At 39.7% G+C, this 25,723-nt stretch overlaps 1 protein-coding gene across 1 annotated transcript in view; it reads right to left on the bottom strand.

Annotated features, from left to right (window-relative positions):
• Nucleotides 1-25,723, bottom strand: part of TENM3 (teneurin transmembrane protein 3) — a 2,204,264-nt gene that overhangs the window by 81,344 nt on the left and 2,097,197 nt on the right. The window contains exon 27 of the mRNA XM_039540233.1: nucleotides 3,187-3,333. Coding sequence (XP_039396167.1) covers nucleotides 3,187-3,333 — 147 coding nt within the window. The remainder of the gene's footprint in view (nucleotides 1-3,186; nucleotides 3,334-25,723) is intronic.

The raw sequence follows: 25,723 nt of genomic DNA, 5'->3' as shown, positions 1-25,723 counted from the left end.
GAGAGGCAAACCAGGCTGTTACTGTATAAATCAGCGCTATAAAGCTTCACAGAAGGTTGCTGCTGAGACTGAGTGCCTGCTGAGTTTTTAAATGGCTTGGAGAACCTGTAGAGCTGATAAAGCCTGCATATTTTCTCCTGCAGAAATAAACTCTGTAGGCTCCTTGCCCAAGCAACTTTTTCTTTTGAGGAGCTTCCCAAGATCTACAGACTCCTAATAGATATTTCAGTCCCTCATTGCTCCTTATACTGTATATATGGAGTTGTGTTTCATGATAAACTGATTGCAACTGAGAAAAAAGACTTTACTTTCATTTCAGAAGATAAGTGAGATCCTTACATGTAAATTTTACTTTACTCTGAGCCATAACTAGCTAATGATTTTTATATGAAACCACAATTGACTTAAATGGAAATTCTACATACATGATAATGATAAAATATGGGTCTTTTTTATATAGTGTAATACAGGAGCAATTTTTCTAAGTGAGGAAGTACAAGCATTCTCTGTCTTTGGCTGCACATGCTTTGTTCCCACTGAATTCAAATGGAGTCCCTTCTCTCCTCACAAGTACATTAAGAACAGAATTCAGCCTATGCTCATTGTGTGCATCCATAGTCTAAGCCAGGTCTACACTGAAAAGTTAAGTTGACCCAGCTACATCGCTCAGGGGTGTGAAAAATCTTCCATTTACCTAACTACCACCTCCTGGGCCGAGGGATGAACTACAGTGATGAGAGAACAACCTCCTGTTGCTGTAGTGAGTGGCTACACTGAAGTGCTACAGAGGCATAGCTACAGTGCTGCAGTGTTTTAACTGTAGATGTAGCCTAAGGGTATAACTACACTGCAAAAAGAAACCCACAGCAGCGAGTCTGAAACCTGTATAAACTGACTCAGACTCATACTAAAGGGCTAAAAATAGCAATGTACTGTTCCTCCTTGGGCTGGAGCCCAGACTCTGAAACATGGTGACAGGGTTGGATCTCAGAACTTGAGCTATAGCCCAAGTGAGAATGTCTACTCTGCTATTTTTAGCACTGTAGCACAATCAGAGTCAGCTGACCAGCCGTCTCAGACTTGCTGCTATGGGTGTATATATATATATATATATATATATATATATATATATATTTTGCAGTGTAGATGTACACGAAAGCTACATTCTCTCCTGTTATAAACTGTCACAGCTCCACTGAAGTCTACTTCATTGATTCCAGTGGCGCTATGCCAACTTACACAGGGCAGAGAGCTTGGTCCAATATTGGCTCACTGCCCAACTGAACCAACTAGTCACTAGAGCCTAATGGGTCACCTCAGGACCCAAACTGTGAAACGTATGAACAGTTAACTCAAAATATAAAATAAGCGATATAGAAGTGTTGGAAATAAACATTTATCTTAACATACAATCTGAAAAATAGAAAATAAACTTAGCAAAGATGTTTTGACAATAATGTTTTCCTCATGTATAATCTCAATGGTAAATGTTGTTACTACTATTCTTTATTATGTGTATTACTGAGATCAGGGCCGCATCATGCTAGACAGGGGTAGGTAACCTATGGCACACGTGCTGAAGGCGGCACGCGAGCTGATTTTCAGTGGCACTCACACTGCCCTGTTCCTGCCCACTGGTCCGGGGGGCTCTGCATTTTAATTTAATTTTAAATGAAGCTTCTTAAAGATTTTAAAAACCTTATTTACTTTACATACAACAACAGTTTAGTTATATAATATAGACTTATAGAAAGAGACCTCCTGAAAATGTTAAAATGTATTACTGGCATGCGAAACCTTAAATTAGAGTGAATAAAGGAAGACTCGGCACAGCACTTCTGAAAGGTTGCCAACTCCTGTGCTAGACAGAAGCAAAGAGACTATGAGGAAGGGAATCGGAGCAAACAGCCAGTCAAAACAGGGAAGGAATATCCAGAGCAAAAACTGAAATCGGGCACTGATGTGTCCAAATGTCCTTATTGAGGCTGGTTGCCTCTGCTCCTTCTGGCTGAGCTTCTGGGTTGCCCCTCACAGCAGTTCCATTTCCCCAGCCTCACAAAGAGGCAGGGGGGTGGGGATGCTCTCCCCTGCAGAGTTCTGAGATGCTGGGGGAGAGGAGCTACAGGGTAATGTGAAGTTCAATCTAATATTTTACTATATTATTTCCTTCACATGGTAGATGTGATTCTGAAGACAAGTTGATAAGTTATATCTACCTTTTATACCTCTTTTAGGCCCCAACCCAGCAGTGAGATGTACACAGGCAGATCCCTGAAGCCAGTGGTCCTGCATGCATGTCATTGTGGATTGGGGCCTTGTTATCTAAAAAGAAATATTCAATTTGTTGGATAAGTGACAGACCACAGGATAGCAAGTAAAAGAATGGTGCTGGGAGTGTCCTGTTCATTATCTGGCTTCACAGGTTATGGATAAATGAGCTATTCTTACACTGGGCACACATCCTGTGATGCAATTGTTTCTAATGATATGGTCCCAAATGCAAAGTCCTTACACAGTCCTTTCACTCAATGATATTCCTAATGAAGTCAATGAAAATGTTGTCTTAGTAAAGATTTTAGAACTGTTCTGTATTTGCGTACAATATGTTTCTAATGCTCACGGAATTAAGACCCTACTGTTTGTCCTTGCATAAAATAATGTTATCTGGAATCTAATGTGTCACTAATGGATTTCTAAATACACCTTTCAGAGGTGTAGCCATGTTAGTCTGGATCTGTAAAAGCAGCAAAGAGTCCTGTGGCACCTTATAGACTAACAGATGTATTGGAGCATGAGCTTTCGTGGGTGAATACCCACTTCGTCGGATGCATGTAGTGGAAATTTCCAGAGGCAGGTATAAATATGCAAGCAAGTTTCCACTACATGCATCCGACGAAATGGGTATTCACCCACGAAAGCTCATGCTCCAATACTTCTGTTAGTCTATAAGGGGGCACAGGACTCTTTGCTGCTAAATACACCTTTGTAACCAACTCTTAAGGGTTTGCTGGCATCCCAAATGAAGGCAGTCAATGTTGTAGTATCATCTATTTTTACATGCATCTCATCAATCTAGTAAAATATATGTATGATTCTCATAGCAGCATTTTTTCACCTGATTGTAAAATTCTTTGCTTCTCAATATATTTTCCCCAGTGTTAAAATTTAACTCTGTATAAAACTTACCTCCTTCATTGTCCTTGCTATCAGTGCACAGAGTTTCCATGGCTACATCACATCCTGCTCCTCTCCATCCTGGCTGGCAAACACAATGCCAACCATTTTGGTCCAATGTACATCTTCCATTGCTATTGCACAGACCTGGGCAGCCCTCTGTCAAAAGAGACAAAGAAGGAAATCAAAGTGATTTAAATATTGCAATTATTTTCAGAAAAAAAAATACAAACAGGGGACACTTACTGGGAACAGGCCTTAATAACAGCACAAATACTGTAATTGCACATGGAGAGGAACAGCAACATTACCTAGGGAAATCTAATTCTTAACCAAGTGGCATCTTTGATTGGCCTGACACTTGAGACACCACTTACCTGTGCAGGCAGGAAATATATGCAACAATCCTCTAAAATACCTGCAGGCCAGACAAAATTAAGTTTTTATTTTGTTTGAGAAAGCAACAAGAGAGGAGCACACAGCGCAAAACACAGTCATGTAAAGTGATACCATTTCTGTGCTTGTGGTATAGATTAATATTTGCCCTGTGCAATATTGGTCACTTGCTGGTACAGATTTTGTTAAGCTCCTCGTTACTTTAAATAAATCCCTCCAGATTCTGAAGTATGAAAGTAAGTATGATTCTATGCATGCAGTAAAAGAGAACATTAATTTTATCTGGTCTCAGAGTTGCCGTATATTCATGTGAAATTACAGTGCATTAAATAATCACACAAAGTATAGGCCAGTTTTAATGACTATACTTTATGCCAAAAGTACATTCCTTTTCACAGAATAAGCAAAGCCCAGGAAATAGTGAAGCAGCTTAGCATCTATTCTAACAAACATTAGGATTCAGGCTGCATACGGATGGGACAGGACTGACAGGATTTCCAACTAAATGTAATAGCTGTGCGTATTTGATTACTTAGGACGGACAAAATGAAATACCATAAGGACCACAATAAAACATTGATAGACTGAACAAAAACACGGTAGTGACGTGCTTCAAGACAGATAGCGGAGAGTGATTCTTTGTGACAATCTCCCTAAGGCTTTTGTGCTGTTACCTTTATATCCTATCTTGTCTGCTTTTATGGCCAAGGAGGGAAAATTTGGGAAACAATTAAAATAATTTAATATATCCAAAATCTCTAATTGTTTTCAGTCTAACATTACATAAAAACAATATCTGTCACTTCCTACTGATGAAATCTGGCATGCAGCCAACATGATCCGTATGAGGATGATGACACTTTATAAATATGTAGATTCTAGTTCCTTATCTATGATAGTGATAAGACATTGACAGAAGCAAGTACAGAAATGGTATTAAATAGCCTAAGAAGAAGTGGTGGCTACAAATCAGATATTTTTGGACACAACAGTTATTTGTAACTTTACACAGTATAAAAATAAATAAAACTTGCCACAGCATTTTTTTATTTTTATTGGTTTTGCTTTATCTACCTATATGTAAACTAGAAAACTGCCTGGTTTTGGTTAATGTTTAGTCACTCTTGGAACAATCTGTTCAAGATAATTATATTAATTTTTCTTCTAAGGAATTATTAATTTACTGACTCCCTTCTCCACCTATGTAGCGTGAAATAAAAAAAATCTATGGGGCATTGTCTTTGTAAAATGTTGAAGGTACTGAAGGAAGGGAATCGTAACAGCCTCTCATAACAAGGTATGATAGAGTTATACTTATGGATATCATGTCATCATGCCAGGCTGAGATTAGTCTTGCTGCCCTTTTTCTTTTCAGGCTGCAGTTGCCAACTGTATTTATTAACTGTATGTGCAGAAGGCTAATTTTGCTTCTGAATACATTTCTTCTGCTTTGTTTATAGAAGACAGAGATTTAATTCCCCTACTGACAAAGTGTTACAGAAGTCACCTGAGTGCACTCAAGACTTATGTATGAAAGCCTGGATATTGTCATGAATATTGCCATATTCTAATGAAAAAAGCACAAAAAAGGAATAGAAAAAAGGTAATTTGGGGAAAGAGGGATAGGGATTTTCTTTTTGGAAGTATTTTTTCACCTATTTTTTACCATAACTGAAGATATGAGAAACTCTGCTGTTTTATGTTGGGCCTTATTCTGCCCATGAATTTTGTATCTCTGATCCATTCCATTGCAAACATTGTAAGGCTTTTTACAGCTTCTCATACAAAACTTAAAATAGGATTTCACATAGATTTTCAAACATTTAGAAAAAGGGAGGCAACAGAATGTGTATACAAAATTAAGTGGGTTGCTCTCTCTATTTAATCAAATTATGTATTAGAATTGATGGTTTCTTACTCTGTGACAAGAGTGTCAGTTTGCTTCTTTTCTTAAATATTTAATGCTTCACAACTAAGTGCCCAACTAGCGGGATTAATAAAACAAACAGCAAATGGACTGTTATCTTCAGTTTTTGGTTTTGGAAAAAATTAATGTATTTATACAGTATATATAGAAATTTATGTAACAATTAGTTAAATGTTCATGTGTGACACAAAAGATTTAGTATTTTAAGTCTGAGGTATGTATTAAAAGTAATGTGAACCAAATTTATAATTCATGGAACACACATAAGAAAAAGTTGCTTTTGCCAAATCTAGTGCAGTGGTCAATATAAATATAAATATATCAATAAACATGTAGGCATAGGCAGGTCAACAAAGAGCAAATATACAGTACCTTTAACTATCTTATCCAAATAGTGAGCTTGAGAATTAAAAAGGAAAAAAAAAAAAAGAACAGACAGACATTTCAGAAGTGTCACATAGGACAAGAATTGTTCAGAATTCACATGCAAATAGAGCAGGTGCAGCTGATATGAGAGAGACCTTACAGTACACAACAGAAATGTATTTCATAGCTTCTAAAAATGCAAAATATTATTTTTCAGCAAATGTAGTCATGATTCTATGAAAAACTTAGCATTTAAAAACAAGGCTACAGAAAAAACAGATGCTACCTTTCAAAGACTGGGTTTTTCTTTTTTTCTTCCTTCTGACTGCTTTAGTCATATTTTGACTTTTATGTAGGACATATATGAAAGCTAGCAAAGAAATATGATTTTAATGCATCTTAGATCAGTTACTTAGTTTATGAACTTTAAAACACTGACCAGAGTGGAAGATCCAGTCTTTTTTTCAGGTCATGTATTGCTCAGACAATATACCCAGCACTATATCTGAATTCTGATCTGGATTAGCAGCATTTTAGGGAGGAATAATTTGCCTCTGCTTTAGCTCAACCCAGTTATTCATCTGAGCACAAACAGCTAATTATGCAAAACAGTGAGCTAAATTATGTGAGGGGGATTTTGTGCGGAGGATAGTAGTCTGATAGTGATGAAGTTGAAATTACCAAATCCATTTCATGTAGAAAGAAGGCTGGTGTTAAACTAAGGTTTTAGATGTATAAAAATAAACAACATTGAATATCCAAGAATAGCAAGAATCGAACCATTAGTAATGATATCTAGAAAGAGAAGAAGCCACTGAGACATGTTAGTTGTATTCTATACCATTTAAACTTTTGGTAATTATCATCTCGAAATTTGGAAGTGGGGTTGGGGGGAGGAGAGGAGAAAATTTCAGCTTCCTAGGCTTTGAGGAAGAAAATGTAAGATGCTCAAAGCATAACTTATTCTTGAGAAAGAGAAGGTTAAAAGTTGACAGGACAAGATGTAAATAGTAATAACAGGACATTTAAGACAGTAATTACGAAGTAAATATCTTTTCATATAAACCACAACTAAAAAGAAAAGAAATATACCTGCATTTCAATGTGGGCCCAATTCTCCCCTCATCAACACCAGTGTAACTCCACTGAGTTTAGTGGGGTTGCTCTGTGATTACTCTCTGATGTGCATGAGAGAAGAATCAAGTCTTGTCCATATAAACTGTGAGCACTAATATTTGTTTGAAGATTATATGCAGTATATTTGTGCTACTGATACATTTAAAGTATTTACACACATGAAGATATAGCACGTTATGAACAAACAGCTTAATAAGTGGAATAATAAAATAAACAGTTATGGAATGGAAAATAACAAAAATGAAATGGAAGTAAATCCAAAAAATTGGGAAAAGCATGTTTTTATTAAATGAGCTGACCATGCAGCATTGCCTTCCTGAATGGTACCGAAACTAAGGAGAGGTCATATAGTAAAAAATTAAATGCAAGGGTAAAGGGACCAGAGGATTTCTAACTACTTTCCTCTGCCCACCAAGGGGCTCTTCGGTGGGATTTGGGACAATCTATCTAGTGTCAGCCACTGGCACATATATATTTATAAGGACTCCCTGGCCTGTTTCTTTCTGGTATTCTGGTATGATAAAGCACTCTCATGAGCAGTTTGGCTAATGCCAATAACCAGGAGCCAAAAGGTTAGCTGCAGTATCACATGATGAAAGTGAAAAGAGGCCGTAAAACAAACAAATCTATCTGGGCGCTATGTTGACGGGGTCAGAAGGGAGATGTGTCCAGGCCTTCTCAACCAGCAGGGTGGCAGATTGATGCAGGGCTTAGGTGTAAAGTATGTTAAAAAGTTGATGCTGTGAGGGGGGTAAAGGGAATTCTCATGGTTCTGAATGGAATGTGGAAAAATACAAGCAGAGGTGTAAAATTCCAAAGATTTTCTAGTATTATTATACCAAAAAACCCAACAACCCCCAAGTATATATTGCACTCACAGATCATGCAGTATAAACAGGTACATACTTAACAAGTGGCAGATACATTTCCCTTATAAACTGTCCTGCAAAGAATTGTTAATGCTGGCTGGAAAATTCACATTTACCACTGTATGTTTCACCACAGATCACAAATCAGACTTTTTAAAATTTAATGTTTCCCATTAGTCTTCCATTAGAGATATAAGTAGGTAACATCCTTAGCGTATTCATATGCTAGTTTCGGTAGATGTGCTAGAACAGCTACAGTCTGCAAATAAGTATATATTAAATCCATTTATTCCAATCAGCTCCTGTTTAAATCAGCATGAGCAGCATACCCATTGATTTGATATTCCTTAATTGGTACTCACTGCACTGTTTTATTACTGATTACCCTGTCATAAAGGATTATAACAGTGACATAATTTTAAATGCTGTATAACAAATCCATATTCTTATTAATTTATTCATACACTTTACGAGAGATTTTCACTTACCATAATCTTTCTAGTCAAAGATTAGAATATAACATGCCAAATATTCTGTTTAGTAAATAGTATCGTCAGGAAGTCTATCTAGTCTGATACTGTGCCAAAATACTTTGCCAGTATTAACAGCTTTTTCTTCAGACTGGGAACATAAACATTGTTCTTAGGAAAATTAGTTATGGGTTTTACTATTTAATTTTTCCTGTTCTGGAAAGTTTGCTAAAAGGAAAAAATTAAGTTTGGCTCCATAAAAACCACATAAGAATGCCTTGAATAACTCCCAAATATGGGTATTTGCCTTGGCTACATATAGCAGGCTTTAGACAAATGATTTAACGGATGCCGTGGATTAATGCTGGGGGAGGAGGATGTGGAATGAGCATACCTGTGTGTGGAAGAAGTATGAAATGAACTTCACAAAAATAGCAGACACATGGATGGATCATTAACAAACAGTTCGGCATAGATATAGCTGTATAGTACTAACACTTAATTTCATTTTGGAGCCTAATCATCCCAAAAGGGGCGTGCAAAACTAACTGCAGCATGTTTCCTTTTCATCCACTTTACATATAATCCCTATAGTCCATAATCCTAATTATGGACTCATTTACAGCGGTGTAAATCCAGGGCAACTCTGCTGTAATCAAGAGTTACTTCACTATAACTAGGAACAGAATTTTGCCCCATGACACCATCCATCAAGCAGCAAGGAAGTAAATAAATAAATAAATAAATAAACCAATCAACAAAACCCTGTCAGTCTAGGCCAGCATAAAAGAGTGAGGCTGCAAACCTCCTCCATCTTTTTTGCTTCCTTCATCTTGGAGAAGGCGCCCATTCCTTCCATGCTCTAGCTCTGACTTTCTCTTTTCCTTAGTCCTCTCCAGTCTTGTCAGAACAGAAAAAGAAAGAAGAAATCAGAAAGAATGAAGAAAAACAGAAGGACAGGGAAGAGGATAAGAGAAGCATTCTGCTTCTGAAAAAGAGCTAGCAACGTAGGGGAGAGAACCACTGGAACACTGCTTCTACATTCTATATGTCTTCCTCTCAGGGCTCAAAACCTAGCTTTGTACTGGATCAGTCTCTCTCTTAAGAAGCAGCAGGCACTACCCTGACTCAGCTTCACAGCTCTATGTTGCTGCCTGTAATGTCCCGAGCAGCTGTCTCCCTGCAGAACCATTTTTTCAGTCACACTATCATATTAAAATAAGTGTTTCTGAATTTTATGTGAAAGCACTGGACCTTCTGGTGGTTCCTTCAGTTCCTTTTTGGTCTACCTGGGCTGCTACTTTTCTTGTGCTCCCTCCTCATAACCAGTTAATTCAGTGGGAGAAGTCCCTCTCCATTAAAAATATTGCTCCATACCTTCACCACTTCCATAGGCTTGAAAGAGAAACGTACTTACCTTGTATGTAACTGAGGTTCTTCAAAATGGTTGTCCCTGTGGGTGTTCCACTTGAGGTGAATCTGCCATTGGAGAATTTCAGCAGCAGTGCCTGGCTGGGTCGTACATGTGCTATCCCCATTTTGCATCGCCTCTGGCGGTTACATAACATTGTGCAATGAACCCCCTCTCGGGCCCTTCTCTGCTGCAGAGTCCCTGGCATGAAACTCTGAAGTAGAGGGGAGGAGGGAGGATAGTAGAGCACCTACAGGGACAACCATCTCGAAGAACCTCAATTACTGCACAGGATGAGTAACTGTCTCTTCTTTGAGGAGTGTCCCTGCGGGTGCTCCGCTTTAGGAGACTGTAGAGCAGTGCTCCTCAATGGAAGAAATGGGCTTCCGAGTTGTAGTTGTGATGGATGATAAGATTGTGAGTCCAAGCAGAGCGTCTGATGATGAGTACTGCTCTATTGTGTAGTGTTCTCTGAACGAGTGGACTGGTGCCCAAGTTGTTGCTATGCAGATGTCCATGACGGTTATATTGTTGAGGAAGGATATTGATGTAGAAAGCGAACTAGTGGAGTGTGTGCGGGCCCCCAGTGTGGGTTGTATGTGTTGCTGGCAATAGCAAAGGTCAATGCAGCCAGAGATCCATTCTGAGAGCCTTTGTTTGGATATGGCAATTCCTTAGATCTCTCTGTGATGGAGAGAAATAATTTCGGTGACTTTCTGAAAGTTTTAGTCCTGTCAGTGTAAAATGCTAGCGCCCTTCTGATGTCCAGGGTGTGGAACATTGCTTCTCATCTGTTCCCATGAGTTTTTGGAAAGAATGATGGGAGATGGATGGGTTGGTTCAAGTGGAATGAGGAAACTATTTTAGATAAAAACTTTAGATGGTGTCTTAGAGAAACCTTATTTTTAAAGAATATTGTGTATGGATGGTATGTCACGAGAGCCCCAAGTTTTCCTACTCATCATGCGAATGTGGTAGCGATGAGAAAAGCCACCTTCATTGACAGGTGGAGAAGTGAACACCTCGTTACGGGTTCAAATGAAAGTACAGTAAGGTATTGTAGCACTAGATTAAGGTCCCATGGTGGAGTAATGGCTTGTATTTCAAGATAAAGATTATGTATACCCTTGAGAAATAGTTTAGTGGTCTGGTGGGCAAAGACTGAAAATTTGTCAACTTTGTGGTGGAAAGCTGTGATTGCCACAAGGTGTACTCTGATTGAACTCATTGAGAGACCTGATTTCCTAAGTTCCAGTATCTAATCTAATATCTAATATCATTGATAAAGGAGAGGTAGTTGCCACTCTTTTTGTATTCTGGCACCATATGTGGAATCTCTCCCATTTGTGTAGGTAGGTAGGTCATGTAGTAGAGCTTTTGCTGTTTAATGGTAAGTCTCTTACTTCCTCTGAACAGGTCATGTTGCTGCGTTGGACCCATGGAGTAGCCATGCTTTCAGATGAAGTATTGCCAAGTTGGGTGGTGGACCTGGCCTGCATCTTGAAACAGTAGATGTGGAAGAAGGGGAAGAGTGAGATGTGGACACACAGCCACCTTCAACAGGTTTGTCTAGACCACAAGGGGACTATCAAGATGATTCTGGATTTGTCAGTCCTTATCTTGTGTATGACCCTAGATAGGAGAAGTGTAGGGAGAAACCTGTACAGTAGAGGTACACCCCATTTGAAGAGAAAAGCATTGCTTAGAGATCAGGGTTCTAATCCTGCTCTTGAGCAGAAGTATGGGCACTTGGCATTCTGGGATGTGGCAAAGAGGTCTATGGTTGGGAATCCCCAGCATTCAAATACCCCCTACAATACTCCAGTGTTTATTTCCCATTTGTGGTCCTGGGAGAATTTTCTGCTCAACATGTCCACGTTTTGGCATCCTGGTAGGTAGGAGGCTAAGATATCAATGTTGTGGCGGATGCACCAGTTCCATAATCATATCACTTCTATGCACAGTGAGTGTGACTATGCCCCACCTTGTCAGTTTAAATAAAACATACAAGCAACGTTGTCTGTCAATGCCTTTATGAACTTGCCACTGATTACGGGTAGGAAGTCTGAGCATGAGTTGCGGACTGCTAGTAGTTCTAATAGGTTATGTGCAATGTTGATTCTACGGGGGACCACCCACTCTGGATTGTGTGGCTGTGCAAGTGTGCCCCCAACCCTAGCAGAGAAGCATCCTTTGTGAGTATCACTGATGGAGGGGTCTGTGCAAAAGGGGACTCCTGCGCAAACATTGTGTGGTCAAGTCCACCAATGCAGAGAGCTTTTTACTGTGCTTGGCATTGTAAGGTACTTATTTTTATTGTGTGTCTGTGTGGAATGTATACTGTCCTGAACCAGCCTTGAAGGAAATGCATGTGTACTCTGGCATGCTTCACATATGGCCTAATAGTCATTGCTCACATATGGCCTAATAGTCGGAGGCAGATCCTTGCAAATGTCTGTGGGCTGGTTTATGTTGCAGTGATCAGATTGTCTAAAGTGACAAATCTGTGGGGAGGGCGGGCGGGCAGAGAAGCTGTGGCTGCCAGTTAATCGAGGAAGGCCCTGATGAACTCTAGTTGCTGCACAGGCGTGAATGTTTATTTTTGCTCATTTATTTGTAGGCCCAGTTGTGGGAAGAGTGACATTGTCCTTTGGGTAGCTCCTAGGGCTTCTTCTTGTGTAGAGGCTTTGAGTAAGCAATCATCCAGATAGGGGAATATTATGGCTCCTGGTCTGAGGAAGTGAGTTGCCGCCACCATGTGTACTTTCGAGAATACCCGTTGAACTGTAGACAGGCCAAAAGGGAGTACTTTGTATTGGTAATGATTTTTTTCCAGAACAAATCTGAGAAATCTCCTGTGTGAAGGATGTATTGTTATGTGGAAATATGCATCCTGGAGGTGGAGGGCTGAGAACCAGTGCCCTTGTTCTAGTGCTGGAATTATTGTTGCTAGCGTGACCATCCTGAACCATTGGGTCTGCATGAATTTGTTGAGTTTCCTTAGGTTGAGAATGGGCTTTCATCCTCCAGTTTTTTTCTGGGTTAAGAAAAACTCCTCTACCCCGATATAATGCCGTCCTTGGGAGCCAAAAAAAATCACGTTATAGGTGAAACTACGTTATATCGAACTTGCTTTGATCCGCCGGAGCACGCAGCCCCCCCCCCCAGAGCTCTGCTTTACTGCGTTATAGCTGAATTCATTTTATATCGGGTCGCGTTATATCAGGGTAGAGGTGTAGTGAGAGTAGAAACTCTTCCCTCTGTGTTATGTTGGTACTGGCCCAAGTGCAGAAGATGATTTACTTCCTGTCATAGTAGGTGCTGATGAGAAGAGTCCCTGAAGAGGGATGGGGAGGGAGGGGGTTTGGGGGAATGGAGGTAAATTGGATTGAATAGCCAGTCTTGATAATTTCTACTACCCATTTGTCTGATGTGATGATCTGCCACACTGGCTAGAATGGAATCAGATGGTCTCCGAAAGGATGGATGGTTGTGGATGATTCCAGTACTTGCAAATAGGGGAGATTTCTTGGGTGTTTGACCAAACCATAAAAACTGCTGTTTAGAGGGGGCATTGCTGGGATGTCGATGTTGAGATGGGAGTGTTCTTCATCTTGTGGGTCTCTGCCTCTGTCTTTGCAGGTCATATTACCTCTGTAGTTTTGTGTATTGTGCAGATCTTGCTCTTTGCGCTGAGTAATATTTCCCATTTTTTCTTTGTGTAGGTGTGTCGATGCCTATGGATCAAAGAGTCACCTTGAAGTCTTTTAGTCAGTGGCGGCTCCAAGAACCAGTGCGCCAAGTGCGTGCCTGGGGTGGCAAGTGGCAGGGGGTGCCCTGCTGGTCCCTGCGAGGGCAGCAGTCAGGCAGCCTTCAGCAGCTTGCCTGCAGGAGGTCCGCTGGTCCCGTGGATTCAGCAGCAATTCGGTGGCAGGTATGCTGAAGCCGCAGGACCGGGGACCTTCCATAGGCGCGCCACCAAAGGCAGCCTGCCTGCCGTGCTTGGGGCGGCAAAAAAGCTAGAGCTGCCCCTGCTTTTAGTGTCTGAAGCAACTCATCTGTCTTAGCTGTGTACAGCTTCGGGCCTCAAACAGGAGATCTTTGACAGTGGATTGTACTTCTTTGGGAAATCCAGAGAAATGGAGCCATGAAGCTCATCGCATGACTATGAGCATGACGATGGAACGTGCCGCTATGTATGCTGAGTCCAGTGAGGCTTGTAAGGCTGTTTGTGCTAGGCCCTCAGAGATGACTGCTTTAAATTGCTCTCTTTCTTGTCCTCAGGAAGATAAACAATAAAGTCAGACATCTTTGAATAATTGGAGAGGATGTATTTGCCCATTAATGCCTCATAAGTAGTGATCCTGAATTGTAGATTCGCTGATGAGAAGGCCTTATGAGAAGGCCAAAATTCTAATCTTTTCAAGTCCCTATTGTATGCAGTGGGTCTAGATTGATGTTGTCTGCTGTGCCCATTTATGTCCTCTAACACTACCGAGTCTGGTGTAGAGTGTGAAAACAAAAATTCCATTCCCTGGGAAGGGACATAATATTTTTTTTCCTGCTCTTTACCAAGTAGGAGGAATTATTGCTGGGGTCTGCCAGGAGGGCAATCTTGGATGAAGTCAGTGTCTGGAGGAGGTCCAACAGCTTATGTTGTGACTCTGCAACTTCTTCCAATGGTATCTTTAGAGAGTCCGCAATCCATTTAAATGGCTCTTGGAATTGTTAAAATCATCACCTGTTGTGGGTGGTGGGGGCATGAAAGCTTCACCCAGAGAGGAGGAGTAAAAATTGGCAGCTGGGGTAACCTCTTCAGGTCCCTCAGGTGGCTCTTCCAGGGATTCAGAGAGTTCAGGCATTGAGGGTGATGGGAATGCCTTGACCTCTCTCTGTGTGTACAAGGAGGCTTAGAGTAGTGTTGATGGTATGCCATACATGGGTCCCAGTACGGCCACTGTGGTGGGGATGGCATTGGTGGAGGAAGCCAGGGATGTCCGTAGCACCCATGAGCTTTGGGTCTGGGATGGTGTTCAGATTATTCTGGAGGACCTGGTCTGGTTGTTGTCCAGAGTGATGTAAAGTGAAGATTTCCCTTTCCTCATCATCCTCCTCTTCCCTGGAGAAAGGAGGAACTGATGTGGATGGTGGTGTAAGCTGGTATGGTACTGAGCATCTTTGTGCCAGAGAAATTGCCGTGATGCCGAGAGCATCGGTATTGAGAAGGGTGTTGTTAGCAGTACCGATGCAATTACTACGGTTAATCAGTGCCAAGGATTGTAAGCTACGTGCTATGGAAGCATACGGTGGTGCCATAGACTGCAGTCCTACTGAGCTACTCAGTGCTGCATGTTGAGTAGCTCTGATGGTACCGAGGAAGGGATGGTAAGTTTCCTTTTGTTGCTTCTGTCCGAGCCTGCCCGCTTAGGGTTGTTGGCTTGCACGGTACCTGCGATACTGGAAGGTCCTGATGCCTTAGAGGTTGTTGGCCTCAGTGCAGTTGGTACCAATAGTGTCTTATGAGCCAGGGATTGCCTCTTTTTGGTAGATTCCCTGGAAGGGGAGGTCGTAAACCACTTCTTGGCCACCTTTTTGGAGGAGTCCTCTTTTCTCTGAGACGGTGGTGGAGAATGCATGTCAGATGCTGCTGGTGGACACCATTGCCCAGGAGAGGTCTGTGATCTGGATCAGCCGGATGCAGAGACGTCTCCATGAGGAGGAGTTTTAACTGAAGATCCCTTGCTTTCGTGGCTTGGGTCTTCAGATTATGGCAGTGGGAGCACTTTTGTGGTACGTGTGTTTTGTTGAGATGGTGGACACATTGTGAGTGTCCGTCAGACACCAGGATTAACAACCGGTAAGTGAGGCAGTGCTTAAAACCTGGGAGCTGAGCAAGACCCTTAAAATAGGGTTTCTCCCATGAAGAAGGGTATCTACATTATCCTAAAGGGTATAATATATGATAATTTAATGGGTATAATGATATTTAAATGACTAAGAAAAAAGGTTTGGGGTTTTTTTTTGAGGAAAAATGGGGAAGAGAAAGGATAAATAAAAATTATTAACTAAATAAACTGGGTTATAAAACTACTAATCTAGACTAATTTTTAATCTAATGGTAAACTTGGAGGCACTGCCAATTGCTCCATTTCAATCCCAGGGTGATAGAGAATGAATCGAGGGGGGGCGTTGGTCACACAGCGCTATGTAACCTGCAAAGGTGGCGTGAGACAAGGACAGCACATGTGTGACTCAAGCAGCTACTGCTACTGAAATTCTCTGATTGCAGGTGCAGGGATGCAGATTCACCTAAAGTGGAGCACCCACAAGGACACACCTCGAAGAAGAACCCCTGTGCACTCAGGTATAGATCCTTTTAAAAGGAGGAGAGCAGATGCTACACACTGAAAAAAACAGTTTTACACTAAACATATATATCCCTAGAGTCAATAGCTTTTAAGCAGATCAATAAACCAAGCTAACATCATCTTAATTCCATAGAAGAAAATTTCACTGTAGGTGATTTAGGACATCAACAGTAGAATAGCATCAGGAGGACATTTTATTAGTGGCATAATCTCCGCTACAAGAGTTGGTTGATAAACGCCTTTTCACTTTTTTAAAGTGTTATGAAATTCTTAATATTTTATCCTTACAAGTACAACTATGCTTGTATATAAATTTGTTTTACATTGCATACATGTGCATACACTCAAAACTATACTAAAAGAATATTATTAAGGTGCAAAGTCAAACACTCAAAAGTTAGGAAATGACAGAATTAAGGTTGCCTGTGGAATTTTAGTTTGGCATCCTTGTACATGGGCGTTATGAGTTAGTCTTTAATAAATGATTATATATATTTTTTTCCTTGAAACCTCTGCTTCATTCAGTGCACAGGATGGATAGTACTCAGCGAGGAACTATTCAATATTTTGTTCTCCCCATTCAATGGTTTATTTACTGCCTGCCATTCAGTCCCTGCTCTAAAGACAAAATTATTCATTTCCCCAGGGGTTTTCGATGGTGCTTATCACTAAGGCTACGTTTTAGTCACGGGTATTTTTAGTAAAAGTCATGGGCAGTTCACGGAGAGTAAACAAAAATTCACAGCCCATGACCTGTCCATGACTTGTACTATATACCCCGACTAAAGCTTGGAGTGGGGTGGGATGGTGGCCCAGGGGGTGCCACGGGTGCTTGGAGGGGCAGTGGTGCATGTCCCGGGGCTGGGACAATTGGCAGGGCTGGCAGGCTCCCTACCTTGCTGCATGCCTCCCTGGAAGCAGCGACATTCACCTCCTTCAGCTCCTAGGCGGAGGCGTGGCCAGACAGCTCTGCACCCTGCCTCCACCTGAAGTACCGGTGCCGTAGCTCCCATTGGCCAGGAACTGTGGCCAATGGGAGCTGCAGAGGCGGTGCCTGCCTCCCCCTAGGAGATGAAAGGTTTTGCCTCTTCCAGGGAACTCCCCCAAGGTAAGCGCCGCCCAATCTGTTCTTAAGATTTAACGAAAATAAGTGTTTTAGAAAGACAATGGACATATTTTTACAAAAAAATAATCTTATTTGCAAGTGAAAGTACACATTTTGCAGGCTTCTTCATGTCATTGGACAAATCACATTAAATCAAAAAGATTTTGGGATTTTTCATTTTTATGTCAAATATTAATATGACATTCAATCATGTCATTTTAAGAGAAGAAAGTGTATTTTCTTTCACTCATAACTGAAATTTCAAAAGAAGCTTTTCTTAGCATGTATGAGGAAGAATTCTTAGTATGTATGAGTTAGGAACATTGAAACACTTTAAACATACGTGTGTGTGTGTGTGTGTGTGTGTGTGTGTGTGTGTATTAGGGCTGTCAAGCAATTAAACAAATTTATTGTGATTAATTGCACTGTTAAACAATAATACAATACCATTTTAAAAAATATTTTAGATTTTTTTACATTTTCAAATATATTGATTTCAATTACAACACAGAATACAAAGTGTACAGTGTTCCCTTTATATTTTTGATTACAAATATTTGCACTGTAAAAAACAAAAGAAATTGTATATTTCAATTCACCTAAGTACTGTAGTGCTTAGTGTCTTTATCATGACAGTTGAATTTACAAATGTAGATTTTTTTGTTACATAACTGCATTCGAAAACAGAACAATGTAAAACTTTAGAGCCTACAAGTCCATTCAGTCTTACATCTTGTTCAGCCAATTGCTCAGACAAACAAGTTTGGTTACATTTACGGGAGATACTGCTGCCTGCTTCTTACTTACAATGTCACCTGAAAGTGAGAACAGGTGGTTGCATGGCACTTTTGTAATTGGCGTTGCAAGGTATTTAAGTGCCAGATATGCTAAACATTCGTATGCCCCTTATGCTTTAACCACCATTCTGGAGGACGTGCTTCCATGCTGATGGTGCTCATTAAAAAAATAGTGTGTTAATTAATTTTGTGACTGAACTCCCTGGGGGAGAATTGTGTGTCTCCTGCTCTGTGTTTTACCTTTATTCTGCCATATATTTCATGTTATAGCAGTCTCGGATGATGACCCAGCATATGTTCATTTTAAGAACACTTACACAGCAGATTTGACAAAATGCAAAGAAGGTATCAATGTGAGATTTCTAAAAATAGCTACAGTACTCGACCCCAGGTTTAAGAATCTGAAGTGCCTTCCAAAATCTGAGAGGGATCAGGTATGGGCATGATTTCAGAAGTCTTAAAAGAGCAACACTCTGATGCAGAAACTATAGAACACGAACCACCAAAAAAGAAAATACAACCTTCTGATGGTGACATCTGACTCAGATGATGAAAATGAACATGCATCAATCCTCTCTGCTTTGGATCATTATTGAGTAGAACCCATCATGAGGATGGATACGTATCCTCTGGAATGGTGGTTGAAGCATGAAGGGATATATGAATCTTTAGTGCATCTGGCACGTAAGTATCTTTGACGCCGGTTACAACAGCACCATGCGAATGCCTGTTCTCACTTTCAGGTGACATTGTAAACAAGAAGCAGGCAGCGTTATCTCCTTCAAATGTAAGCAAACTTGTTTGTCTGAGCGATTGGCTGAAGTAGGACTGGGTGGACTTGTAGACTCTAAAGTTTTACATTGTTTTACTTTTGAATGCAGTTATTTCTTGTACATAATTCTACATTTGTAAGTTCAACTGTCATGATAAAGAGATTGCACTACAGTGCTTGTATGAGGTGAATTGAAAAATACTATTTCTTTTGTTTATCATTTTTACAGTGCAAATATTTGTAATAAAAATAATATGAAGTGGGCACTGTACACTTTTTATTCTGTGTTGTAATAGAAATCAATACATTTGAAAATGTAGAAAAACATCCAAAAATATTTAATACATTTCAATTGGTATTCTATTGTTTAATAGTGTGATTAATCACAATTAATATTTTTAATCACAGTTAATTTTTTTGAGTTAATCACATGAGTTAACGGCGATTAATAGACAGCCCTATATACGTAAAGAGAGAGAGAGAGAGAGAGAGAGTATATATACTCTAAAATGTTCAAATTCTGGGGAGAAAAAAATTAGTTGGAAGCTCTTCAGCAGAAAGATCTGCTGCTTTTTATGGTAAAACCATTTGTGGGAAATGTTTATTGGGTATGCTAATGATGGAAGCAGAATAATAGAAAATTTTCTGCTACATCAGGGACTAAAGAAGAAATTCAGGAGAGATGAAAGATATGATCTATTTAAAGTGCAGTTATAGTCTGAAAAGTGATCCTCTGGAAAAAATGGCATCATAGGGTTTACTGTATTTCAATGACTCAATAAAAAAATTGTTCAGTTTCAAGTAAAAACAAGGTTTTTCTGTCTGCTACCCCTGAAAACTCTATCTGGGATCAGAAAGTCAGAATGTGTTCTTACTCCCTTAGGCATCATAAATGTGTGCAGTTGGAACTTATTAAGAATTCTGTTGATGATGTATGCTCCGCAACAGGATACAGCTCCCTTTCCATAGCTGTTGCTCTGCAGTGCTTTCGGGAATGAAAAGTGCTACAATCTTTCTATAGTCAGCTGATGAGATTCTGGATATATACAAGGAACAGATCTCTTAAATAAAGAAAATGCTAAAAAGAAAGGAAGGAAAAGAAAACCAAAGTCTAGATTGTCTCGTATGAAAGAGAAACTTCTGAAGGTGGGAGAAGTATTTAATTAATTGTTCTGTCTTGTGAGTGTGCCTGTGCCACTGAAATTCACGGATGTTTTACGATCTATGCAAGTTTGGGGGTCACCCATGTTTCAAGAAGGGCATCCACACAGAGGCTCAGATGTACAGCATTCTGCAGAGCTCGCTGTTCCACTCTCCGTTTATATCGCAGCATGGCTTCCTCAGGAATCATGCTGTCCTGCTGTCCTTTGGAGTGAACACTGAACCAAATACACCCCTCAGCAAGATTTCACTATGCAGAGAAGCACCCAGTATTAAATAATTCTGACTAGATTAGTACTCTTTATATTGCACAAAACTATGGGATTAAAGGGAATAATGCCGTGAAGAATAATCCTCTCCCTGACTTTTCCATTTGAAGCTCAGCGCCTTGGTGCACCAGTAGAGGAGCTTCCTCAGGATCAGTGGAAGAAGAAATGATGCAACGGAGCTGGTAATATCTCCTATTTGTGCTGCCCCCTAACTCAGATCAACCTCATCTGGTTCCCCTACATGTAAGGAAGATTAATCAGGCACCCAAACTTGTCTTTGAGCAAGAGGACAAAATATGGCTTAGACTTGAACTCTGATCTGATAGAAAGAAAAATAGTGCTTTCTCTATGGTCATATTTTAAATCTGTTGTAAAATGAGCTCTGAGCTAAACACAAATTAAATTAAGCATGGGCGGGTCTTACAATGCTACAGAGGAGAATTCTGAATAACTATTCATGCCTTGACACTCAGTACTTTTGAACTCATGGTTCAACTCATGGTCAACCAGAAAAAGAGCATAATAGTGCCTTTAGCTTTAGGGCCACATACTCACAAAGCTCTCCAAATCCAATACCCACAGATGCCAATGGAAGTCCACATGGCGCATTATAATGTTCCTATTCATTTTCACTAGTTGTGACATAAAGTGGATTATTTTCTGCTTGCAATTTTCCATTTATTTTTAATGATTATGCAAATCTATAACTTTCAACTATCTCATTTATCTAATTAATGTGGCCTACCTATGGTTATCTCTTACTCAAAAAATCCATGTTTTATATTTTTAAAGATTGATTTATGATTTCATGCAACAGAAAACAGTAAAAAAAAAAGTACTTTGTCTGCTTTTTTCTTCTTCTTATCACAACTTAATTTTAGGGTAAATAATTTTGCAAAAGTTCTTAGAACATAAAACAAGGAAGGCCTGATTCCCATAGAGATACAAATGTATTACAAGCTGTACATTTTTTTTTACTGTCCATCATTATTTGAGGCTAATTTCAATTATGCCTATTAGATAAAGTAACTTCATGCAGTTACTAAAAAAGTAGTGTGAATACCACTATTCCAACTTCAGCCCTCCTGAGGGATTAATTAATGAATGCTTAATGACATTAATCCACATTTAGATCACTTATGTTTAACCACATGCTTTCTATGCATACATATATAAATATTAATTTTGGATAGAATGATAATCGTTCAACACCATAACAATTAAACAGCTGTAACCTGTCTCATGTGTTAAGTGATGGAGCTGCAGGCAAGCTCCATAAACAGATGGTCTTACCCACCCATGCTTAATGTTAACGACTTTTTAAAAAAGAGGTGTTGACAAATCAGAACAAGACGGCATAGTTTTAATGCAAATCGGCCAATTTGCAATTTAGATTACTCTAAAAACTAATTTGGTGTATAGAAAAAATTAAGCTGTGTTGTAAAACGGAGACATTATAGAGCACTTGGATATAACAGATTCCCCACCAACATAATTATTTACTGATTTCATTCAGCTAGCAGAGTTTAATGGAAAAGCAGCTGGCAAAGTATTCATATCGATGGGATTTCTATGATTGTTACTTATTTATTAAGGGTACATGACAGTTAAATCACAGAAATAATAGCCCCATTTCAAACAAACACTCTCTCTTCCAACCTCACAATATAGCTATTCAAAAAGGAGAAGGTCACTGAACTCACTGTGAACAGGGCTTAAAAAGAAAACATAACATCAAGCAGCAACAACAAAAACATTTTAGCAAAACTGCAATCAGAAAACATAATTAAGGAATAAATGTTCACTCAGGAGTCTATCTGGTGTCCAGTTGTGCATGTGCAATCTTGCATACACACAGAGATAAAGGTAGAGGTTGAGGATAGAAATTCCAATCTTAAATATGCAAACTACAATTACAGAAACTGGGAGGCCTCCTGTGCTTAATACTTAAAAAACAAACAAAAATCACCAACATTTTTAATATGAGACCAATTATTTGAATAGAAATAGAATTGGATTAGGATGAAAATCTACCATAAGAGACAAAAATAGATCTTCACAAAATAGTAAAGGGCCACATTCCAACCTCAGACTCATGAATGCCACTCCCAGACCAAATAAAGAATCGGGCAGGTAATTTCCCATGGCTTTGGGCTGGGGCTCTGTGGTAAAATAATCCTTGATCTAAACTGCGCCCATGTGGATTTAAGCAGAGGTAAAATCTTACCACTCCAAGGGGAAAAATATACACAGTAATTTAGAAATCCTTTAATTTCCTTAGCACTTAATGTGCTTTGGAACATACACTGCCCTTTATTGACTCAACTCTATAAGATGCTGAGCATCTGTGGGAGATTCCATGCTCCTTCAACTCTTATCAACTTAAGTACATTTCAGGATTAAGTCCCAACCTGAGCATGCAACTCCTGCTGAACAACTTGTACATCAATCTTTGGAATTGTGCGTGCATCATACAGACCACACAATGAGTGTATCAAGAGCAGGTATGGCATTAAGTGAGATACTGTGTGCAACTACAAAGGGCCAATAGAAATCATGCATATAAATTAATCTTTGATCTATTTTCCTGTTAGCTGAGTAACCAAAAGAATAGGGTCAGTATTAAGAGTAGTTTTGTTTACTTTACATATTGGTTCTTACATATCACAATACCCCCTACTCTTTTAAAATTATCTAAGAAAAACAGATTTAAATTAAATAATTGGAAACAAGAATTATTTCAAGGTAAAAATGCCAACATAAGTGAGAATACAATCCCTGATATATTTCCTGGCTGATCCTTCCAATTTAGCATTACTAAAATTCTTGATAACCTTGCTAATGCTTTGCACAGTTTAAGACATTAGAAAACCCAAATATATTTTATATCTATTAATTTGTGAAAAACTATTAGTGTGAAAAATTGTGCTGGAGGAAAGCACTGAAAGCTCTGGGCTCATAATTTATTTGAAACAAATACCACTCTTGCTATACTGCTTATCAAAGATAACAAGATCTAGTGCATCAGACCAATATCTGTCCATACTGCTAATGCTTTTGATTTTTTTTCATATTGTTTAACAACTAACTCCCCAGCTGTGTGTATTTCATTTGCAATTTTCCAATCTTTGGTATCCTAAACCCCAGAGCCACCCTGGTGTTTAATAGAGGTATGCTGAACAGTGCATGTCTAAGTTTTGTCTGAACAAACAAAGCATGTCTTTGTGATCATTAATGATCTTGCTTCCCAATGTACTAAAGAATGAGAATAAAAACAAATAGCTTGTATTTTGTAGCTTAAAAGAATTAGGAATTCCCCTAGACCAAATTTCCATGTGAATTGCCTGAATGTACATGAAAATCAATGTAACTCAATAAACAACCTGATGTTTAACATATTATTAGAAGAGAATTCCACAAAGGACTACCTTCTTTAAAATCAGAGAGATGGGTTTTTTGGCCGTTTAATATGTGCCAACTTGAAGAATGCAACCAGAAATAAAACATTTAGAGACAAACAGAAGTTCTCAGTAGAAGCTTGGAATATTCTTCACTTTACTGTCTCAAACGCTTCTCATGATTTATGTAAAATCATAGCTCTTTAGATAGTCAGATAGGTTATTGAGTTGGACAGCTCAGTTAATGCCTTTACCTACTTAAGGCTCCATTCATGCCTTTATGATTAATATGCACATATCTCTCCCATCATTTGGATCTAGTGTGGACACGACAGATGCAAAATATTGAGTGGATATACCTGTCCACATAATGATGGGAATTTGTGCGTGTGAACTTTGGGTGGCGTTTGGCTAGTTGTGTATATATGTCGATTTCTAAAGTATGTACAGTAGAACACCATTTATCCGACCCTCCATTATCTGGCTCTCCATATTAACTGCACAGCCACTAAGCACAGAAGCCTGCGATCTCTCCTGTGGCTGCTAGAAGGTGCTGCAGCCTCGCATTTTTCCAGTCTCTGGATTATCTGAAATTTTAATTATTGGATCTGGCCCCAGTCCGAATTAGATCTGATAAACTGGGTTCCGGTGTATTATCCTAGTATCTAGATGCTGAATAGCATATGAAATCGTGAGTAAAGGGATTTCCTACTTTTTCAATACATAAGGGAACATGTAAGACTTCCACATACACAATGCAGACTACCTAAGTATTTGGCCACCAAGGGCAAGTTGTGCCAGTAAATGGTATAAAAATGTTTGGTTTTATAGGCAAAGGATGGCAATGGAAGTACTGTGTACGCAGATATCACTTGTGCTTTGAAATCTGTTACTTTGGTGGCTATATTGTTATATAAGCTAGAGGGGCTGGGACAAGGGCTCATTGGCTCTTTGCACGCCAGGCTGAGGAAGAATCAATTCCCATTCCACAATGGCTATGCCTATGCTATGAGCTAGGTGTGTGAGTCCTCTGCTCATATCAATATACATGAGGTAACTCAAAGAGAGCTAGTGCAAGTATAAATAGCATTGTAGACATGGTAGCATGGGCACCAGCTGCAGAGACACAGCTGAGCTACGCCAAGTTTGTGCCCACCATTTTTTGGATGTGTTTATACTTGGCATCGCTCAGCTATGCCTCCACTGCCACCACGACTACACTGCTATCATTTATACTTGCGCTAGCTCTCATCGAGCTATGGTGAGTATCTGTACACGGGCAGGAGAATCATGCCCCTAGCTCACAATGTAGACATAGCCCAAGACAGAGCTACGGTTGGTTAAGAGCAAGAAAAGGACCTGATTTATCTGTAATAATGGGGTCTCGAAGAGAACATCTCTAAGAAAAACATATGTATCAGTGTGGAATATGATCCTGTGGTTCATTACTAGTCTTAGCAGGGCTGCCCAGAGGGGGGGGCAAGTGGGGCAATTTGCCCCAGGCCCCGGGCCCTGCAGTGGCCCCCATGAGAATATAGTATTCTATAGTATTGCAACTTTTTCTTATGGAGGGGCCCCCCGAAATTGCTTTGCCCAAGGCCCCCTGAATCCCCTGGGCGGCCCTGAGTCTTAGAGACCATAAAAGCAACACAAACAAATCAAACATTAACCAAAGGTGGGATTTTCCTGACAACAGCAACCACACAATAATTTATGTATTGAAAAAGACAGACCTGCTTGCCCAGTGCTGAAGAAAAACCTGTTTGTGCCTAATATGTTGGAAATATTGTTCAAGAACAGTTCATCTGTGTACAACTATAACCCAGGTAATGCAGCCCAGGTCAGTGAGACCAACAGTAGAGTAACTTCTGTTTGGCAAGTTAAAGCTACCTAAGGAAAGGCTTTATCTTACATTCCCATTTTTCCTAAGATTAATTGTTTTTAAAAAGAGAAGTAGCTCTCCTCCTACCTCTCTAATCACTTCTTTAGCATGTGCTTTGGTGGATCCTCCTCATCCCCTCTCCAACTTGCTGGAAGGGTTTCACAGGACTCTGTCCTTGTTGCCTTTCTCTTCTCTCTCTACACCTTATTTGTGGGTAATCT

This window comes from Mauremys reevesii, linkage group 5 (assembly GCF_016161935.1).
Source record: "Mauremys reevesii isolate NIE-2019 linkage group 5, ASM1616193v1, whole genome shotgun sequence".
In the NCBI taxonomy this organism is placed as follows: Eukaryota; Metazoa; Chordata; order Testudines; family Geoemydidae; genus Mauremys; species Mauremys reevesii.
The sequence above is the reverse complement of the archived record's forward strand: the minus strand, read 5'-3'. Positions and strand labels throughout refer to the sequence as shown.